The following is a 13,563-nucleotide window of genomic DNA, read 5'->3' on the forward strand; positions in this document are numbered from 1 at the left end:
CAGTCCTCAGTAAAATGCAATTGTCGAACAGATATGACGGGGTTTATGATAAAAACGCAGCAAGCGGAAATTTAGTGACCCTTATTTAAGACGTAGAATAGCATAACAATGTAAGACAGATGGGAGAAATAGTCTGATTAGATTACTGTAGTCGTCTGTTAGAACGACTGTCGCAAAATGACACCAAAACCTATATCCATTTAAAATTCCATGTTATCTAGTTCCCGCTTTTTATTGAACGGCACCTCGAATGTGTTGCATTGAAAGTTCCATGATTACCGCCGTATTTTGTACACATCTGTGGGTGTTGATTAAAATTTCTACATTATTATGTTTAATAAGTGATGAATTCTGTTGAAACCGGCGCAAGGGAGCACATGTACCTACCAGAGCCGTCTTTGGCACCCATGTGTATTTATGTTTCGGTTTTGCAGTTTCAGGCGTTTTTTGGTGTTTTTTTGGAGGGTGGATATGTGGATAAGTTTTTTCTGTTTTCTTTACATTTCTTTGCTTGCTTGCCGAACCTTGTATTGATAATCATTATCTGTTTGTTAGGGTTCGGTTCGGTATACAAGTATAAAATATGATAAACAACATGAACAAGGAAAGGCCGCGTTCAATGAACGCAACCCCCGCACGACCCAGGAACAAGAACCATTTGCAAGGAACCCAGGAGGATCCTAAACAAAAACAGGACGGCGCAAGAGAGAGCACGGTCTGGCTTATCACTAAAATGATACAAAATGATAAATATAAAGAAATAATGGTAACATACAAGGAAATCAAAATCAAAGAAAATAAATAAATGAATGATTAATAGGACCATTAAGTAAACTGGCACAGTGGTAGGGGATAGGAAATTCGGGGAAGGGGGAGGGGGCGGAATAAAGAAATAAAACTAGGGGCAAAGGAAAGATACTTACCATAGACGAGAAAACAGCAAGAAACACAAACAAAAGTGTCACCAAAACAGTATGAAACAACAAGACATACACCTTATACATGTATAAGTCTCTTAATCTGTTCATTTGAAAATTCTTATCTTCTCAATGACTTTTTTTTAATATCCTCTACTTAAAATTTATTTCAATTAAAATATGTGACCCTTCCCTTATAGTTACACAGCATATGGCTGGATCACAATAAAGTTCCTTTTTTAGTAAATTAATAAAGTATGTCAAGAAGACATTTAACTTTATCAGTAGGTTTAATATGGTATTATAATATATATCAGCAATAGGTGAAAAAGAATTCCTTTATTTTTTTACATTCTTAATTGTCATTTAAAGCATGTATAAATGAAGTCAGTATTTTATCGGCAGTCATTAGCAGTAAACAAGAAGGCAAACCATCTATTGATAAATGTTGAGTACATGTATTAAAACATTTAAAAATATTAAACAACAGTACTTGTACGGAGCCTATTTGCTACCATTGTATTTTAGGTTTAACACATTGATACTTTTCAATAGTATTTAATAATGCACAAATTTATTTAAAAATAATGAATAGATTTATTTCCCCGATATTTTTTTGAAGTTTAATCTTCATGCGTAACCCACACTTACCTGCTAGACACACTGGTTGCTACTACCAGCTTTCACGGAATCGATTTTTTACGATGACGTCATAACATGTCCGCCGGAGATAGTGTATACAGTACAAATTTGAAATAGATCGCATGTATGCGTTAAGACAGGTACAATCTAATATTTTTTCTAGGAGAAGTTAGTACAAGAATTTATATTCTATTGATTTTTAGAGGACATTGAAGTTACTTTCAGGTTTAAGCAGTAAAAATCAGTCCAAACTATCGATAGTGTTGCCGGTAGATTTTCCGTGCGTAAAAATGACAGTTAAAATTAGGCGTAACGGTTTGACAGTAAGAAAAAAAAAAAGTCTGTAAAATGGGTCAAACCGTTCACGCCAAATTAATTAGGCTACGTTCAATGTAGATCTATCAACTATCTATCAATATCGTCAAAAAATCGTTCACCTGATTATTGCAATGTTTAAGGTGTTATTATAAATATACTGCATTCTATTTTCTGATACTTCGATGATTCAACCATTTTAAAAGTAAACAAATACAAAATGAACATTTTTGCAACATTGACATTTCACGCTACTTTCATTTTCATTTGGCGGACCTCGTGCATTCTCGCGTAAAACGAGAAACATAAGAACTCAAATGCTGTACCATACAGTAGGCCAATAGTACTTAAGAACCAAGACAGAATTATATTTAGATTTATTCCTATATATAATCCATGCAATCATAAATCCAGTACTGTATATCAAAGGTCAATTTATTAATATAGCTCTAACTTTATTAACTGGTTCATTTCCAGATTAAAATTTATAGGTTTTGATAGGGTCTCCATGTATCATTTAGATATGACTTCATGTAAATATCAATATAATACATGTTACAAAATAATAACCTATGGCATATATCTTATGTCCGAATAATAACTTGACACAAATATAAGTAACATGAGTAATGCACATGCAACGTCGGTCTACGTTATTTATGTAGCAGGATCATAATTTCATGAAAATCTCATAGGCCTACATAAGACAATATGTCAAATTTGGGAAAAAATAACGAAAGATCTTGAGCTTCAAAAGTACACCATAATGAAATAAAATATATACGATTAGCTAAATCACAATTTGAGTAAATAGTATATACTTTTACATGTAGGTTCACACCACTTTCCTATTTGAGTAAATATATATTTTAGAAGTATTGGTTAACATAAATCATCTATATAAATACAGTCTGTCTAGCATTCTCTGAGTTATTTCTTTGTCTCCTTAAAATACACAAACGCTTTATTTATATCAAAGTTTTACACTTCATGTTATTAACACCTTGCTCCAGCTTACACACAATCGAAATATAACATCTACATCTACATCATACTGCTTAACAATCAATTCTGATTATGACTAGCAGGCGCGTTGTCAGGGAACTGTTAATAAAAGAATTTATTTATATGCAAATTAAAAAGTTAAAAGAATAAAAGTTCTACAAGACTATTAATCTAAAAACATAGTGTGCAGTTTAGAATTTATAGAATGGGTCAAGCCTCTCAGTAAAGATGTTTAAACTGGGGCTGGACTGAACAGTTAGGGGAAGGCTATTCCAAAGACGTATGCTCCTAGGAAAGAAAGAATTTTGATGATATTGTGTCCTCGAGTAGGGTATCAGGTAGTTCAGATTTCTTGTTTGAGTAAGGTGTTGGTGGTCAACAAAAACAATGTTGTTTTGGATTTTATACAAGTAGGTTACAGCACTGATGTTTCGACGCTGTTCAAGGGTTTGCCAATTAAGATCATTTATCATTTTTGAGACACTACTTGTATAGTCATAATCATTAAAAATGTATCTAGCAGCTGATCTTTGTACTTGCTCTATCTTATAAATTAAGTATTTCTGCCAAGGATGCCAAACTATGGAGCAATATTCAACCTGAGGTCTAACATAGGTCTTATATGCAGTTTCTTTTATCTTTTTATTTGGAGTTTTAACATTTCTTCTAATGAATCTGAGGGAGTTATTTGCTTTAGATGTGATGTTGTTTATATGTTTGGTCCATGAAAGGTCTTGACTAATAGTGACTCCTAAGTATTTCGCTTCTTGAGTTGAGTTAAGTTGGATGTTATGGAGGGTATAAGGAAATATTACAGGGTTTCTTTTTCTTGTTATCCTGAGAACTTCACATGTGTCAGGGTTGAATTCCATGGACCAGTCTTTTTCCCATTTTTCTAAAGCATGAAGGTCATCTTGGAGGGTTTGGGCATCTTGTTTAGATCTGATGGTTAGGTAGACAACAGTATCATCTGCAAAGAGTCTAACCTTACTTTTGACACTATCTGGGAGGTCATTGATGTAAGAAAGGAAAAGACAGGGACCTAATACCGAGCCTTGGGGGACACCTGAGAGAACTGGTAGAATTCCTGATTTTTGACCTTCAACTGCAACTTGCTGGGAGCGTGACTTAAGGAAGGAATGGACCCAATTTGTAACCTCATAACTTATACCCAATCTTTCTAGTTTACTCACAAGTTTGTGATGGTCCACCTAATCAAATGCCTTACTGAAATCCATGACTATGACATCAGTTTGTTGGCCACTTTCAAGATTGTCATGGATTTCCTGGGAGAAGCTTACTAGCTGGGACTCACAACTCCGTTTTGACCTGAAGCCATGTTGATAGGGGCTAAGGATGTTGTGTTTATCATAAAAGGACATAATATTGGACACTAAGATGTGCTCCATCAATTTGGACGCTATGCATGTGAGGGAGATTGGTCTATAATTGCTGGGTTTGCATTTTGGGCCTTTTTTGTAAACTGGGGCAATTATTGCATGCTTCCAGTCTTCTGGGACAATACCTGTTTTAAGTGAGATCTGGAAGATGTGGGTCAGTATGGGAGTAACCTCTTGATGGAGCTCTTTTAATAACCTAGGGGATATTTGGTCAGGACCAGAAGCTTTATTTGGGTTTAGGTCTTTTAAAAGTTTCTTCACACCATCTTCCGATATAGATACTTCTGGCATAGATGGGGACATTTATAAGTTTATAACAACAGCAACAACAATTTATATACAATTTATTGATTTTACTAATTACACATCAGCATCATACACATTTCATTGACATACGTGTATATGTGAAAGAAAAATATGAAAATTAAAAAGGAAAATAAATAAAGAAAAAAATAAATAACAAAAATAATGAAAATGTTGTAAAATGATCGATATCATTCTAAGTTTTCAAAATTTTCAAACTCAGTGGTTATAGCAACTGTGAAACATATATAAACACAAATGAATGAATTTCTATATATACATTTCATTTTTCGAAAAAATTTGCTAGTTTCAAAGTATTTAAACTATTATCAAGTTCGTGTTTGTTGAAACTGTGTTAAATTAATGAATTAATGAACAAATATCTATTCCTTAACTACAAAATAATAAAAACAAAACTGAAATAAGATATACATGATTATGATGATTTTTCATAACATTTTCTCGGTAACTTAGTATACCTATTATTTGAATAATCCTATCACGATATATATTCCCACCAGAACAGAGACAGACCAGCCTGTAAACCCATTTAAGCGCATACGAACAATTTTAAAATGTTCTTGGCTCATATTTTTTCATGTTTATTTCTTTGGGCTGGGGTTTACGTCGCACCAACATAGTGGCGACTTTCCAACTTGAAGACCTCAGGTGCTCCTCTGTGCATTATTTCAGGCACGGACAGGCATCTCTGTGGAACAGTACGTTAGTCGGATAGCTTTCTCACTTGAACGAATCCTCCAATGTCCCCATCTGGATTCGAACCGAAGATGTGTATGGCAAGTGTTTTATCATATAAGACTGTGACATCACTTGCAATGATAAACAATGTATTATAGAAATAAAGAACAATATTTATAAGTATAAAACAAACGTTAACATAAAAACTAAATTAATTATATCAGAACAAATGATTTATACAAAGTTGAAACTTCACACAATATATTCCGTATCATTATAACTTGGCCTCCCAGATCACTAGTGCATGTATAAAGTAAATATTGTCAAGGGAGGACAGTAATCTGATTTTAAATAAGTCATCTGGTCAGCAGGCCAAATATAAAGAAACTGATTATTGTGGTTTACATGGCATAATATAATTAAATGCTATTTTCAATTTCAAATAACTTTAAGCAGAACGTAGTTTTGTTTTAAACAAGTTTATTCAACACAGTGATGAGACGTTAAAACTATTCCAAATTTTTGTAGCTTTGGCCAATTTCAAATGTACGATAAGGTTCCTATACGATATAAAAAGAAAAGTCAATGTCTCCCCTACACCCATATTACTTTCAAAATGATTTGACATACTTTTATTACCATTGGATTTTACTCAAGTTTTCACTGATCGGTACATAGTTTTTAACATATAAATACTAATATTTCAACAACTTGAGCCCTTTTTAATTTCTGTAAACGAAGCCAAATACCATTTTTTAAATCCATAAATGAAAAATTCTTACAATATAAAATTAAAAAGGGCGGCGCCAAAAATGTACGGTATTTAGGGTAGTAGCCGACCAATAAAAAATAATGTTACTTTAAACTAACATCACGTGTAATTTACAGATACAAACCGTTTTTTTGTTGTTGTTTTTTAATACAAAAATAAACTAAAAACGTTTTCCTTATGAACATTTATCTCCTTTAAAATGGAATCGAATGCCGAAAATATAATAACAATATTTGTCGCTTTTCGTCCGCTTAATAAGAGCTTGTTCGCGTGAAAAGGGAAGGTTATTATCCAAGTGTATGGACCTGGCTTATGTTATACGTAATATTAATATTTTTCATATTTTTCTTGTGCCTAAGCACGAAATGTAATTCAAGTTTTATGTTTTAAAGTTTACGGCCTCAGTGAAGCTACTTAAACCAATTATACCAAAATTTGACTATATTATTTCTAACTTGCTCACTTTCATAAAAAAAGAAAAAAAAGTAAAAACATAATCAGCAGTTTTCGTTCTCGAACTTGTTGATAACAATAAAAATGATATTCTTTAACGCACATTAACTGATGATTGACCATATACCTATACCGATTCTCAATGGTGTTATATGTTGATAATATGCAAATGAATCCGATTATATTTTTACGCCCCTTTATATATGTATTACAGTAAAAACCCTCAATTAAGACCACCATCGGGACTGGACCAAAGTGGTCTTAATTGTGGGGTGGTCTTAATTGTGGATATTCTTATCATTGCTTACACACGTTATGACCAGGGCGTATTTTAGTCATTTTGTATGAACAAACAATTAATATGTATCTTAACCTTCAAATACAATATGAAAGTATGTTATAATGTTACATCTGATGAGAAGAAAACTTATTTCTGAAGAAATTTTTTAATATCAAATTTTCTTTGCTCTGATTTCAATATTAATTATGTATGATGTACATAATTCACATATCATGTAAGACATTATTTCTTCACAAAATAAATGTGCATAAAGCAACATTAAACCTCTCTGAAATTAACTTTCTCACCTTTTTCATGAAATATCCCATAAATAACAGTTTTGACAGCTTGTGTAATCAAGTGTCATGCCTAAGAGCAATCAAGCAGATAATAAAAACATCACAGGATCCATGCTGTTCGCTTATAAACCCTATTACACACGGGGGAGGAAGTGTTACACGAAGGATGGAGTTCTTATGATAACTTGTTCAGGAGTTCTTGTGATAACTGTCACGGAGTTCGTCGGAAAACATCTGTATATACTACAAAAACACTCGTTAAAAATGGTTATTTTTATCGTTCAAAAATGAGTTTTAGGTGCTAGATTAAACTTTAATGATTAAGCTTGTCTTACATCTTGTATTATGTGTCAAAAACTAATTCACATGCCATTTTTCATCGCGTCTTCTTTAAATTTGGAAGTTTTCAGTAAAATTTCCAAATTATTTGCCATTTCACAAGTATTGACCTGTTTATTTCTGGTCTTCATCCTTACAATAAAAAATTACCTAATTATAATGCAAATTTCCAAACATAAAGCATCGGCTAACAGAATTATACCCGATTTTTCAAATGTTCCGGAGTTCTTGTGATAACTCTAAAGATGTCACAGAGTTCTTATGATAACTTTTCTTATTGCCAGTGTGTTTCTTGCGCTAAATCACGGCACATTTTGGCGTTTATTATCATTCAATAAGATTATAAATCATTATGAAATGTAGTACGATCATCCTTTGCACAAAGATTAGGATAAACGTTGGTATTAAGTGTCTGTAAAAGATAAATAGGTGATAGGCTATTATCTACAGTAAAAATTGAACTAGCGGCCACTGATATTCAGCAGTATAATGGCTTAAAACAAAAATGTCTCAAAACGTACACGTTGTTCTCAGTTTCACATGTTTTAAGCAACCACCTTTCTTAAGCAGACAATATATAGGCATGCTTCCCTTACCTAAGGGCTAAGTTATTTGTATAATTTTATACCATAATAAATAAGTATATTACCAGGATAATTTCCACACCTTTGTCTTAAAAAAGTACGATACATGATAAAAACTCAACTGCGGTTGGCTCTAACTACCGATCTCTCGAACAAATTTGAACTGTCCCTCCAGGTTCGAGCGAACTAAGTTTGAAAATATATTTTTGTTATCAATTACAGCAAAAGTAGCAGAGTTTCCTCCACTAAGATTACAAAGCGGAAATACTTATCAAACATCGACAGAAAAACATACATGAAAATACCATATTTGAGTATTTCAAAGCGCATTTTATCACGTACATAATAAAGTTAGGTACCGAAGAGTGCAAACTTGGGCAGAACAAAGTTAGGTACCTGTCCAGCATTACCTATTTTAATGTTGCTCTATTATTTTACATTTTAATGGAATATAGGCCTGAGATGTAACACCTTTGCTCACATTTATTCAAAATTTCATAGCAGTTTTTCGGACCTTTTTTATTTAGAATATAATTCAGTACCATTAAGCAATGTTAAGCTGGGTTTTTCAAATAGATACAACTTCCCAAACTTTTCCGTGTCGTCTGCAAATATATTGTTTAAAAGTAGTGATTTACCTAGAATGGGATTTCAGTTTTTTGTGCATGGGCATTCAAACTAGAATTCCCCAGGTGTTGCTTGTAAGTGTCGCAAGTTCTCTAATGTAACTTAAAGCAACAGACAAAACTTTAAAACATATAATTGGCTGTACTATAATAACAGCTGTATTACATAGAAAACAATTTTTTCTCTGATTGATGAAGTAATCTAGATGCTTAACTGAGAAAAAATAGACTGTTTGCCTGGAGAAAAATGACAAAGGGCCAGAATACTGCTAGGAGCCGGAAACTGCTAGGAAACCAGTACATAAATCCTTTTTCATGTCTACGAAATCTGCGTCAAACAAAAAAAAATACTATGAAAAAGAAACGGGGGTAAACAATATTATCTCTTGAACTAAAATTCACTCAAAACCAACATTATATATCCTATTTTTTGCGCAAAGGATGAGCGTACTTCATTTCATTATGATTTACAATCTCATTGAATAATAAAAAACGCTAAAACGTGCCGTGAACACACTGGCAATAAGAAAAGTTATCATAAGAACTCTGTGACATCTTTAGAGTTATCACAAGAACTCCGGAACATTTGAAAAATCGGGTATAAATCTGTTAGCCGATGCTTTATGTTTGGAAATTTGCATTATAATTAGGTAATTTTTTATTGTAAGGATGAAGACCAGAAATAAACAGGTCAATACTTGTGAAATGGCAAATAATTTGGAAATTTTACTGAAAACTTCCAAATTTAAAGAAGACGCGATGAAAAATGGCATGTGAATTAGTTTTTGACACATAATACAAGATGTAAGACAAGCTTAATCATTAAAGTTTAATCTAGCACCTAAAACTCATTTTTGAACGATAAAAATAACCATTTTTAACGAGTGTTTTTGTAGTATATACAGATGTTTTCCGACGAACTCCGTGACAGTTATCACAAGAACTCCTGAACAAGTTATCATAAGAACTCCATCCTTCGTGTAACACTTCCTCCCCCGTGTGTAATAGGGTTTATAAGCGAACAGCATGGATCCTGATCAGACTGCGCGAATGCGCAGGCTGGTCTGGATCCATGCTCGTCGCAAACCCACTATGTTGGTTTTGTCATGACATGGCTCTTTTTTTTCTCTTTTTTTTTTTGATTTTTATTTTATCCTTTGCAGGTTTTTTCCATCTTAATTGATTTATCTTAATCTTTGTTAGATATTCAAATCTAATGTTTCTTTGCATTTGGTCCCCAGTTGAGTGCTACGTCTTGTAATACTCTGTATGGGCTTTGCATTCATTCATAGTTTGGTAACTTAAATATAATTATCCTCCTATAGTTGTGACAACTTATGTACAGTTTGTCCATTGTTTCACACCAAGATATAGCACAGGGTCCTTTCACGTGCAGGAATGAACGGATAGTCTTCGAGTCACAAGCCAACTGTTCAACACCGACTGTTTAGTTTCTTAGAAGGAAAACGTGTTAAATTAAGAATTTCGAAATATCAACAGATACATGATACGGTGACATAATACGCAAGAAGTCTTATGTCGATTCTGAAAAAAGAGCGTTGGTAAATATTACAGAATGCGCAATGAATTTTTATGATATTATGCTCGCATTTCAGTTAGCGCTGTTTATTTGTTCTTTTATGCGACTGACCGTGTCCCTTTTTAGGATGAGATCTGCAGCTCTTTCGGCTATCATAATAACAGGGGCATTTGTATTTCCCGATACAATAGTCGGCATTATCGATGCATCAACCACACGTAAACCGTTAATACTTTTGACCTTCAATTCAGGATCAACTACAGAATTCGCGTCGTTATATGACCCCATTTTACATGTTGACGTCGGATGATAAACGGTCACAGCAAAATGACGTATTAAACATTCGTAAAATTTGTACGACATGAACTCATGTTCTTTACAGGTTTCAATTCTCATATGATTTTTATCCGCTCCAATTTTCTTGAAAGCGTCGGTTTCAATAATCTGCATTCCAAGCTTTAAAGCTTCAACAAAAACGTCCACGTCTTCCTTTTCGGCGAGATAATTTGGATCAATATTGGGATAGTCAAAAGGATCGGTACTTTTCAATGTAATTTTCCCGCGGCTCTTTTGATGTAAGATTATTGGCAATATAAGGAACCCTTCTTTCCAGTCGCTATGAAGTAGATCATTTGCAAAACTATCGTCGTATTTACTTTCATATGCTGGCGGTTGTTGAGCGTAGAAATGGATCTGGATGTCTGGATAATCTGTTTTGCAGTACTTTGATTTAGTAAAAGCAACTCCTGTTAAAGATGTTGATGTCAAGAAACCTGTTTTTGAGAGAGCATAACTAGCAATGCTTGAAATCGACTCCGCTTTATCTTTTGTTATGCTATCTGTCGTATTTATATCACTTCGTAACACACTGTACATATGATCTTGAAGGTTTTCTCCGACAGGCAGATCTGCTTTGACAGGTATCTTCAAACTTTCAAGATGTTCTTTTGGCCCAATTCCAGACAGCATCAATATTTGAGATGATCCAATCGTTCCAGCGGACAGAATAACTTCTTGATTTGCTTTAACCATCCTCTTGACACCATTTCTAATGAAGAAAACGCCTACAGCGGTATTGTTTTGAATGTTAACTTTAGATACGTGTGCTCGAATGACAACATGCAAATTTTCTCGTGACATAGCGGGTCTTAAAAATTCTCGAACAGTGCTCGCTCGTATTCCTCCTCTTACATTTACTTGTGATATACTAAAACCTAGCTGGTTTACCCCATTATAATCCACCTCTTCATATCCGAGTTCCTTTCCCGCCTCCACAAAGGTTTTTGTTAATGGCACATAGTCATCCAATGTTACTCCTAATGGTCCACCGGTATGATGGTATTTTGAATCTTTTAGTTCATCGTCAAGCATATCCTCTGACTTTAAAAAGTAAGGTAATACGTCATCATAGGCCCAACCTTCACATCCTTCCTTGGCCCATCCATCATAGTCATATCTACTTCCACGTACATAGTTCATCATATTTATCGTACTAGTACCTCCAAGAACCTTTCCAACGGGCCAGAAATGCATACCCGGATGTTTACCACTTGCGAGCCCGGTTGCTTTCTGGGGAACAGTGTAATATTCCCAGTCCCATTCAGTTTGCCACAGTTTTGGGGCTGCAACAGGGATAGAAAACAAGGGGTTGTCTGTCTCTTCGCCGCCAGCTTCTAAAAGAAGAACACTTATATTGGGGTCCTCTGACAATCGTGATGCTAATACCGCTCCGGCGGATCCCGCCCCAACTATAACGTAATCGTATTCATCATTTATACCGTTTGCTATTTTAGAAGAATTTGGTTGGAAATAAATATATACCAGATATGCCACAAATCCTACAAGAACGGCTTTCCCAAAAATCCCCATCATTTCACTGAAAGAATGTAAGAAAAGTTTCTTTTAGAAATTATATACGACGTTATTCGAATTCAAATCTAGGTTAGTCAGTCAGTTTAACATTGTTTAATTAATTATAAAATTTGATTATGATACTGTACCACTTGATTTTCTATACATTCATCAAATTGGTTACTTCCGTTGATTTTATCATTAATTTTATTGTTATAAGAAATCAAGCATAGGATGTTCAATATCATGACAAACATAAACATACTAACATAATTATTATTTGATTTTAGCTATAGATCATTCAGTTCATATTTTAAATTGGTTTGCAATGAATATTAGTCCTTATAAACATCAATATAATAACTACTATCCCGTGTATTAGTTGCTGACACAATACCGAGTATAATGTTCCAGTATATGTGAGCATGTATATAAAACGTCCTGTTCAAGAATTTCGTTCATTTCGTAAACTGATTCACTGAAAATATACCGTTTTTTTTAAACTTCCATTTGATAAAGTAATATTCCTTTTAATAAATTAAAAGAGTTAACACATTTATCATGTCCGTTTTCTCGTGTTTGGTTTCGGTTTTTATTTCCAGGCAGGCAGATACCCAATCTAAATTGAACTATATTACATTACTGAATTAAATACGATCTCATAAGAGGACAACGTAAAAAGAGAAATAAAATAAAAATAGCATTAATATTATATGTTACCGTTTACTGCAACAGTACAGCAACATGTTAACTGTAACGAGTAAATTATAAATGTTCATTTTATGCTTTTCAGTGGATTACTGATTTATCCGTGAAAATTATATTTGACAATTTCACAGTGAAAATTATATGTTACCGTTTACTGGAACTGCACAAAGGGGTATGGCTCATTGAATGTTCACAAAATATGTATTTGATGGTAGAAAACATTTTTCCAAAGTCAGAAATGAATTCTAAGTCCATTCCCATTTCACTATGGTATTATGCATTAAAATTTTTGATTTTATTTTTTATTATTCATTTTTATTTAATTTTTATTTTGCTTTTATTTCTTAAGGTACACTTTAATGTCGGTAATATGTTATAACAGAAGGCATAAGAACAAATACAGATAGGAAGATCTAAGTTAACCAATCTACGGTAATCGCTTTAACAAGATAATTAATCCTATTTCAGACCTTTCGATAGTAAATGTTACAAAAGAAATTTTAACACTATCAGTAACCATAAGCTGATTTGTCATGAACTTACAGGTTTCAGTTAATACTTTTATTAACATGTAAACATTGTTTCATTGGGTGATTCCAAATTTCGTTACACGAAATTAAAATTGATTGGTTAAAATTACCTAAGGGAATTAAGGGTCACATGATGTACAGAAAAATTGATTGGTCTATTATTGTTATGGAAGTTGTTGTTCTAAAGTCCTTTCCTCTGAAGAGCCATAGATTGTATGACTCTGGATTGAAATAGTTTAAAAAAATAGTTTGAAAATAAAATTGAGGAAAAGGACATCTTTTTGTATTTTTAGGTAAGTC

The 13,563-nt window shown here is 33.3% G+C and overlaps 2 protein-coding genes across 2 annotated transcripts in view; both read right to left on the reverse strand.

The window, feature by feature from the left end:
• The window catches only part of LOC132741310 (serine-protein kinase ATM-like), a 99,062-nt gene extending 96,891 nt beyond the window's left edge, over positions 1-2,171 (reverse strand). Inside the window, exon 1 of the mRNA XM_060729439.1 lies at positions 1,997-2,171. The gene's annotated coding sequence lies outside the window, so the exon portion shown is untranslated. The remainder of the gene's footprint in view (positions 1-1,996) is intronic.
• A 7,232-nt stretch (positions 2,172-9,403) lies between these two features.
• LOC132741311 (L-sorbose 1-dehydrogenase-like) lies at positions 9,404-12,137 on the reverse strand. Its single transcript, XM_060729440.1, has one exon. It carries the CDS (start codon positions 12,044-12,046, stop codon positions 10,247-10,249), a length of 1,800 nt encoding a protein of 599 aa, XP_060585423.1. The 5' UTR covers positions 12,047-12,137; the 3' UTR covers positions 9,404-10,246.
• Positions 12,138-13,563: the final 1,426 nt, after the last annotated feature.

The sequence above is a fragment of the Ruditapes philippinarum genome, unplaced genomic scaffold, assembly GCF_026571515.1.
Source record: "Ruditapes philippinarum isolate M1 unplaced genomic scaffold, ASM2657151v2 ctg1805_1_1_1_1, whole genome shotgun sequence".
NCBI classification, from domain to species: Eukaryota; Metazoa; Mollusca; class Bivalvia; order Venerida; family Veneridae; genus Ruditapes; species Ruditapes philippinarum.

Bases quoted from the DNA above. Each gene is read 5' to 3' on its own strand.
- LOC132741311 (XM_060729440.1), bottom strand. From the start codon at position 12,046: ATGATGGGGATTTTTGGGAAAGCCGTTCTTGTAGGATTTGTGGCATAT.